Raw genomic sequence first — 8821 nt, forward strand, 5'->3', positions numbered from 1 at the left:
AGTGGTAAAAGGATAAGGCAGCTGCTAAATGGATCTCACTTAGACTAGGGGCAACCCATGTGGTGTGGTGCCCTCCATATCTTTTGGGTGAAGGTGCATTGCCCAGTCCAGTACCAGCAGCGTATTCAGGGCACCCCATTAGAGGGTGGAAGTCTCTGTCCAGAAGCCAAGCATGGGGCAGGCGGGCCTTAGAGCTTCCAGCAAATGGCCTTAGCATGGCCACCTCAGTAGCTTGGGGTCTCGAAGAGGCCAAAGTCCTTGGCATAACCCTGAAAATGTTTCAGCCCTCCGGCAGCAGGCTAGGACAAATAGACACCCGATGCCTGCGCCAAAATTCCACCTACTTCTGCAGTCAATAAAGCTGTGGCCATTTTTAATCCAGATTGTTGTCTGGTTGAGTTTATTTTATCACTCCTTGTTTTAGTCACTGCCTGGGGCAGAGTGGAGTTGCGACTGAGGCCACAATTGCCTCTTACTCAGACCAGACACAACCAGTGTGGTGGGGGGGGGGGGCTCCACATACAGTATTTTGGAATTCAGCTCCCATCAGCTGAATCAGTGATCAAGGGTGATAGGAATTGTAGTCCTCAACATCTGGAGGCACTGCATTGCCAACCCCTATACTAGACGAACAAGGCAGCTTTGTGGGAGGGGAGGGGAATTTATGTGTGTTTCTTTTTTAGGTGCTGAACTCCAAGGCAATACGGGCCGATTCCCTCATTGGGGTCTCCAGGGTGCAATTTGGGCTGATATCTACAGAGAGGCAGAAATCAAGAGGTGCCTCCCTGCTGGTGCTGCTCAGTGGGCCTGAACTCAGGACTGGGCCTTGAGCTGCCCTGGGCTGGCCCCCAAGACAAGGGAAAGAGTCTTTTTCAGAAGTTCTGATCTCTCAGCCAAGCTTTTGACATTCATTCATTCATTCATTCATTCATTGTTTGTTTGTTGTTTTACCACTGGTAGCACTCAACATCTGGCAACATCCAACACTTAAACAGGCTCTATTTATGGCAGCTAATTACATTAGAGCAACAACTACTAAATGCAATGTTATATTAGGGTAACGTTTGCCTGTACAGGCATACATCAGTGAAAATGCCATACAAAAATGCATGATCATAGGGGAGAGTGCTTGCAAACATGTCTATATTTGTCAAAACTGCATTTAAGAATTAGGGGAAATTCACACTAAGAAAACCAAATTGCTGCAGAAATGTGAAGAACTGAATTTAAGATTGGAAAAAGGAGAAACTTAGAAAACCAGAATTTGTAAATCCCTAGTCCCAGCTCATACCTTGGGTTGGTTTCCTTGGAGTGAAGGCCACGGAAGGCTGATGGTGATTTCTGTGGTAGAAGGTTTATAAACACAGGCTGAGCATGTTCTGGAAGGTTTACAGCATTAATCTTCCAGCTGATCATCTCTTCCTCCTACTTTAGGTTCCTGGGGTGGGTCACCAAAGGCATAGCTTTGGATTCTTGCAGAGAGCAAGTCAGGCCTCTGTGTCTCTTCTGTAGCTCCAGCCCCCAGACGGCCATTCTCCTGTGTCCTTTTCCACACAGAAAAGGTCTTGAAGACGTCCCCTTTAGCCAGGGAGAGGGAGGGAGACACACCCTCTTCCACTGACCACCCAGAAGAGCCTCCAGAGATTTAGAGTTTCTGTGACAACACATTAGCATACATTACAATACAGATACTTAATAGACCTGCCTATGCTATTTCCTTAATAAAGAAGCATTTAACCATTTAAGCAATCTCCCCTATTCCTGTGGAACCCCATTTTAGTTATAAAATCACAGGATTGGAAGGGAACCCCACCTCCCGCAAAAAGGAAAAACCACCACAATTTAGTCTAACCACAAACTCTTTGCAATACTCTGAATTGCCCTGAAATTTCCCCACCGCTCAATTTTTCCTTTCCTTGACAATTCCTGTAACTCCTTCTGTTTTTCTCTCTCTGCAGATTGAGATCGAGCTTGTGTATGAATCTCCAGGTACTTTTGTCTTGAGCCAGTGGCGAGTTTGAGGGCTCTTGGGAGGCAGGGTGTCCAAGACCCTTCAGCCACTGTTCCCTTCCTCCGCCCTCCATTGGGCTTTGTGCTCCATCCTCACATCACAAGCTCCATGGATGTTTTTGGTGTCAGATCCTGTTAATTGTCCTACTGGTTGTTTTGTGCTAATATGCTTTTTATATTGTAGTGCATTATATTTGTATTACATGCTACTATATTTAAATTGCCTATTTTCTATGTATATTGGTGGGAAATGAAATGTAAACCGGCTATTGTAGGACATGGGATGGTATTACTACGCTATAGAGCCCGTCAGATTTGAGTATATGGTGATGGCAATTGAAGGCAATTGAGAGTGAGAGCTAGTGAGGCAATGTAAGCAATCGGATTAACCTTTTCACAAGGAGTGCCTCAAAGAATTGGAAAAGGAAGCCCTCATCAACAGGGCCAAAACCATTCATGGAAACTTGTGAAAAGTTTCAGCTCAGACCTCAGATTTAGGGCTTGACAGCTTCTATTACCTACAGAGTAAGGAAAGAGGGACTCTGACCAGGTCACACAGTTTTATATTGACGTTTGACAAAAAGGAAGCATCCTTGTGATACTGTTACTCATAGCAACTCCCCTGCGAGGACTTTTTAGTTAAGAGAAAAGGTGGGCAAGAGGTGAAATGACAGAGGTGTCTAAAATGATGCCTGGCCTGGAGAAAGTGGACAGAGAAATGTTTTTCTCCCTCTCTCATAACACCTGAACTCATGAACAACCAATGATGTTGGAAGATTCAGGACAGATAAAAGAAAGCCCTTCTTCACAAAGCAGTTAAACAGTTAAAATATTGAACTGTGGAACTCACTGCCACAGGAGGCAGTGATGGCCGCCATCGAGGATGGCGTTAAAAAAGGATGGAGGAAAAGGCTGTCCTTGGCAATCAATGGCTGCTGGCCATGATGACTATGCTCTGCCTCCATGGCTGGAGGCAGCAAGGCTTCTGAAGACCAGCTGCTGGAAACCCCCTCGGGGGAGAGAGGGCTCTTGGGCTCGGGTCCCAAAGGGATCTGACAGGCCCTGGTGAGAAGAGGATGCTGGCCAAGCCTGATCCAGCAGGATCTTCGAATGTTTTTCAAATGAATGTCTGTCCACAATTAGATGGCCCTTCTGGATGGTGTGAATGTTGGCTCTTGTTCTTTTCCCTAGGTCATGCTCTGATGGGCAAATGGCTGAGCCTCTATGACCCAGCTAATCTCAATGCCGGACTAAGGGGCTATGTGAAAGTTCACCTCTGTGTCCTTGGAGCTGGAGATCAGGCGCCGGTAAAAATCTTTACATTACAACATCTTCACCACCTCAACAGAGGCTTGTCACGGGCATTCAAGTTCATGTGATGCCATTGGCAGCTATTAAAATGATGGGGTGCCTTGTTTGGATAATGGAATAAAGCATCATTTTTCAAGACTGGTAGGTCAGACGCCTGTGGGACGCGGGTGGCGCTGTGGGTAAATCCTCAGCGCCTAGGGCTTGCCGATCGCATGGTCGGCGGTTCGAATCCCCGCGGCGGGGTGAGCTCCCGTCTTTCGGTCCCAGCTCCTGCCCACCTAGCAGTTCGAAAGCACCCCTAAGTGCAAGTAGATAAATAGGTACCGCTTTATAGCGGGAAAGTAAACGGCGTTTCCGTGTGCTGCGCTGGTGCTGGCTCGCCAGAGCAGCTTCGTCACGCTGGCCACGTGACCCAGAAGTGTCTCCGGACAGCGCTGGCCCCCGGCCTCTTAAGTGAGATGGGCGCACAACCCTAGAGTCGGTCACGACTGGCCTTCGGGCAGGGGTACCTTTACCTTTACCTAGGTCAGACGCCAACTTGCTAAATGGTTTAGTAGAGCAGGACAGGCTGACTAGACAAGCAGAACTCTTGGTGGCCTTGTACCAGCAGCCTAAATAGGAAGAACTTGGGATTTTAGCAGCAACATTTTTAAGAAGATAAATATTATCTATACCTGGGTCCTGCTACAGGATGCCAACATCAGCTCAGTTAGTTAGAGTGTGGTGTTGAGAACATCAAGGTTGTGGGTTCAGTAAGGGACAGCTGCATATTCCTGAACTAGATGATCCTCAGGATCCGTTCCAACTATGATTCCATGATTCTACTATGTGGGTTGCCCACCCAAATTCCTATGCCAGACTGGGATGGTGGATATGGAGTGTTAGACTTATTCCTGTGGGGAACAAGGTTCAAACTCCTATTTTGCCCTGAAGCTCAGTGGGTGAATGGGGTCCAGTTGCTCCATCTTGACCTTACCACCTGTCTCGATTTGCACCTGCCCCTACATTAAGAACTTCACAGGAAAGCTGCTTGGGGTTCCCCCACTATCTAAAGGGCCTTTCGGGTAGTAGCACTCCAGCCATGGAACACCCTCCCCAGAGAAGTTTGCCTGAAGCCTGTCTTTTGTTGTTGCTTTTCCTTCTCTCACCTTTTGCAGATAATTTTAATTGCTCTTGCAATTCTGTGGTCTTTAGCTTTATTTAAGTTTTATTTGTGCCTATATTTGAACTGTTGCAGACTTTTCCAGGAACATGAACAAGCAGCGGGAAAAGACCTATAATTAATTCATTACCTTACCTCATAAGGTTGTTTTGAAAACAGAACCATGAATTCTACTCTGAGTACCTGGCTAAATCGAAAAGGCCCACCTTACACCATTGCCTGCCCCCATGTGGCCCTCCTGTGTGGCTCACCACAGGAAGAAGCTACAGGACAGCAGGTCCCACATGCCAGATCTACTGTTTTCTTGGGAGACGGCATGCCTGTTAAACTGGGTTGAGTTTTCCACAGCTTTCCTTGCATAACTGTGGGCTGGTTCCAACATTGCATTTGTTCCTGCTACAGCGTTTGTGCTTCTTTTGCAGCTGCCACTGAAATGAACACAGAAAATGCCCTGTTTGAATCTGAAACTCCCTCCGTCTTCTGTAGAGATGGTCTGTGACAGCTTTCACCCACCTAGGGCCCTCCCGATATTTGAGACTGAAAAAGGATTATGGGGAAGGGAGCTCCCTGACAGAGCACCTGCTTTGCTTGCAGGAAGTCCTGCCCCCCCCCCCGCATCTCCAGGTGGGGCAGGGAATGTCTCCCATCCAAAGTCTTGGGAGCCATTGCTGGTCAGTGTGGACAGCACTGTGCCAGGTAGGCCAATGGCCTGATCCATGACAAGGCAGCTTCCTGTGTTCCCATCCATCCCCACCAGCACAGCTGGGGCAGGCTGGGGCTGATGGGGGTTGTGAGCCAAAAACATCTAGAGGGCCACCAGCATCTGGGTCACAGGTTTATGTTGCGCCTTTCTCTTCTCCAAGGATGCAGCCCATTTGCCAGACAGTGGCGATTTGGAAGCCAACCTCCTGCAGGCAGCAGTAATGCCAGCAGTACGCAGAGCCATGCTCCAGCTCTTTGTATACCGAGCAGAAGATTTGTCTCCAAGTAAGTTTGCCCCCCCCTCTCCACACACACACACACACACACACACACACACTATTACTTCTGTTTGGCCAGTGCTTTCTGGGCACAAGTTCGAGAAGTTTTTCGTTTGCCCGTCTGCTTTCCCCAGAAAACTCACTGTTTACTGCTGAATCTGGTGGCAGTTTTAGTCTTGCTTTAGGTGTTTTTGTTGTCTCAAGTGTTATTAACGGTTTTAAATTACCTTATGTGTAAATTGCCTTGAGAAGGAGGTTAATAAATCAATGGTGTGGGGGTGGGGTGGGGGGGTGTATGTATGGGGTATTTTTTTAAAAAAGACCTGATGAAAAATCAACAGCCTTTTTGATGGGTTATTCTTCTCTTTTTGGATGATGAATTATTCTTAATGTCAGTAGGAATTGGTGGTGTTTGTTTTTTCCTCTTCCTTCTCCCTTTCCCCCCTCTGCTATATTTGTAATAAAACACACACACCTCTGTGCAAATAAATAAATTTGCACCTCTGTGCAAATAAATAAAAAGAGGGAAGAGAGAATCCCACTTTTTTTCCAGAGCAACTACAGTGGTGCCCCGCAAGACGAATGCCTCGCAAGACGGAAAAACCGCTAGACGAAGAGAATCGCGGAACGGATTTCTGCAGTTCAAAAGCACACCAGTGCAAGTAGATAAATACCGTTGTTGTTGTTGTTGTTGTTTGCTCTATAAGACGCACTTTTCCCCTCCTAAAAAGTATGGGGAAATGTGTCTTCATTTTATGGAGTGAATGCTATCGCTGAAGCCAGAAGAGCAAGAGGGATTGGTGCCCAGCGATCCCTCTTGCTCTTCTGGCTTCAGGGATAGCCACGCAAAGCCTCATGAGCGCAGTGGGAGCATTCCTCCCTCTTCACTCAAGAGGCTTTGCATTGCTTTCTTGTTTCTTGTTTTCCTCCTCTAAAAACTAGGTGCGTCTTATGGTTGGGTGTGTCTTATAGAGCAAAAAATACGGTAGGTGCTGCTGTGGCAGGAAGGTAAACAGCATTTCCATGCGCTCTGGTTTCCGTCACGGTGTCCTGTCCGATTTAGACATGCTGGCCACATGACCCGGAAAGCTGTCTGCGGACAAATGCTGGCTCCCTCAGCCTGAAAGCGAGATGAGCGCCACACCCCATAGTGGCCTTTGACTGGACTTAACCGTCAAGGGGGCCCTGACCTTTTACCTTTCCATAGATAGACCCAAGCTCCCGGAGTTTACCAAACTATTTTTAAAGTCAGCAAAGACTGGGCCAATGGACTCTAGGGTTTTTGCATAAAGAAGGTGCGGAAGAGCATGTGCAGAGTGCTTCCCCACCTAGTCACTCACAGCAACCAAAAGTGCCACCTGAGAGGCGAGGTTTCCTGGACACAAAGCACCTATCCCTCATTTTGGAAATTGATCACTGGCAATGAACAAAGAAGTGCAATGGTTATGGGAACTTGTGACTCTCCAAACATGGTTGGACTGCCAACTCCCATCAGCCGGCATGGCCAATAGGGACAAGGATGGGATTTGTTGTCCATCAACCAGGCTGCCTGGCCATGCATAAAAAAAAGATGGCAGAACTGAGAAGGAACAGGGGCAGTAAAGGCAAGTGATGGTCTGGTTCATTGATGGGGAACCTGCAGCATTTGAGATGAGATTCTACTTCCCATCAGCCGCAGCTGCCATGGTCAGTGGTCCCTAGGGGCAGTGAAGACAAGTGACGGTCTAGTTCAGAGGTGGAGAAACAGTAGCCCTCCAGCCAACATGGCCAGCGGTCAGAGCTGTGATGCAAGGTATAAAGGTAAAGGGACTCCTGACCATTAGGTCCAGTCGTGACCGACTCTGGGGTTGCGGCGCTCATCTCACTTTATTGGCCGAGGGAGCTGGCGTACAGCTTCTGGGTCATGTGGCTAGCATGACTAAGCCGCTTCTGGCAAACCAGAGCAACACACGGAAACGCCGTTTACCTTCCCGCCGGAGCGGTACCTATTTATCTACTTGCACTTTGACGTGCTTTTGAACTGCTAGGTTGGCAGGAGCAGGGACCGAGCAACGGGAGCTCACCCCGTCACGGGGATTCGAACCGCCGACCTTCTGATCGGCAAGTCCTAGGCTCTGTGGTTTAACCCGCAGCGCCACCCGCGTCCCATTGATGCAAGGTATTGGGGGCTGTAAAGGCAAGTGATAGTCTAATTCACGGCTCAGAAAATTACAGCTAGCTCTCCAGTTGCAGCTCATCCCAGCACTTAGATTCTTGCTGGGAACACCTTGAACCCTGGGTGCTGCATCCGAAGGCTAAAAGCTGTCGCTTTCCCCTTTCCTTCTGCACAGGTGTCCTCAACGTCGGGCAGGACCGCAGCTCGTACCAGCCCATCGACCACCTGGAGCCGCCGCGCCCCTACCCAGACGTGGCTACCAAGGCCTCCCCACCTCCTCCTTATTGAGGCGTCCCTTGAACCGTCCAAAGAACACTGGGCCCTTTCCTTGCTGCGCTGGGGAACAAAACCGTCTTCGCCACTTAGCCCCAACCCCACTTCTTCCTCCCCACCAGAGGAAGCGTGGTTTCTAAAGACCAGTCTAGGAGGGGAGGAAAAAAACTTTGGCAACAAAGCAGCCTGTGGCTTCTACTTGAGGGTTTTGTCATAGTTTCTGCTGCGAATCCAGAGCGCACCTTGGACAACGATGTTTTAAAGTCCGTCCGTCCCCCCCCCCCCCGATCCCAGAAATGTCATATGTACAACTCTCTGCAATTTCCTTCTGCAATAGCAAAGTTCTCTGTATTTTTTTCCAGCCACATTGATGCTGATCGATTCAGCCTCTCAAGGCTACCCTGGGAAGAGTACCCCCCCCCCAATAAAATAGTCCCCCCCCTCACTAAGAGACTCAGCAAGAGAGTTGTTAGCTGGAGGATCTGTCTGCTTACAGGAGCCAGCTAATATTATTTCCAAAGAGCAATCCATGCCCTCGCCCGTTGCTGCAACTGTGCCATTTTTCTGCCGATGATTTGCTGCAGGCACACACCTTCTGATGACTGCTGTAGGTGTGCTGATCGTTTTTCTCTCTCAAAAACACTTTTGTGCCTTAGAGAAAACACACAGCCTTCCTTTCTTCCCCTGTTCTTTGTATGTATGATTGTTTTCCTAGAGAAAATTAAAGAACCCTTTTAATAAAACGTTTCAGTCTTGAGTTTGATCATGTGGCTTCTTTCTGCTAGGCTCGCTTCTTGGTTTGAGCTGTAACAGCTGAGGGATGGGGGGGAACAGAAGTCATAGAAGAATCATAGAGGTGGAAGGGACCCTGGGGATCATCTAGTCCAACTCTCTGCAATGCAGGAATACGCAGTTGTCCCATACGGGGAT

At 48.4% G+C, this 8821-nt stretch overlaps 1 protein-coding gene across 1 annotated transcript; it reads left to right on the forward strand.

Moving 5' to 3' along the window:
- The first annotated feature begins 1889 nt into the window (after positions 1-1889).
- Positions 1890-8634, forward strand: LOC114589768 (dysferlin-like). Its single transcript, XM_028716191.2, has 4 exons — positions 1890-1989; positions 3202-3317; positions 5347-5470; positions 7794-8634. The coding sequence occupies exons 2-4, from the start codon at positions 3213-3215 to the stop codon at positions 7904-7906; spliced, it is 342 nt and encodes a 113-aa protein (XP_028572024.2). The 5' UTR covers positions 1890-1989; positions 3202-3212; the 3' UTR covers positions 7907-8634.
- Positions 8635-8821: the final 187 nt, after the last annotated feature.

The sequence above is a fragment of the Podarcis muralis genome, chromosome 7, assembly GCF_964188315.1.
Source record: "Podarcis muralis chromosome 7, rPodMur119.hap1.1, whole genome shotgun sequence".
Lineage (NCBI taxonomy): Eukaryota > Metazoa > Chordata > Lepidosauria > Squamata > Lacertidae > Podarcis > Podarcis muralis.

What these genes read in the sequence shown, in the direction of transcription:
- LOC114589768 (XM_028716191.2), top strand. Translation starts at nt 3,213, where the DNA reads ATGGGCAAATGGCTGAGCCTCTATGACCCAGCTAATCTCAATGCCGGA. An exon ending in GAGCTGGAGATCAGGCGCCG is followed by an intron (nt 3,318 to 5,346) that starts GTAAAAATCTTT and finishes CTCTTCTCCAAG; the next exon opens with GATGCAGCCCATTTGCCAGA. An exon ending in AGCAGAAGATTTGTCTCCAA is followed by an intron (nt 5,471 to 7,793) that starts GTAAGTTTGCCC and finishes CCTTCTGCACAG; the next exon opens with GTGTCCTCAACGTCGGGCAG.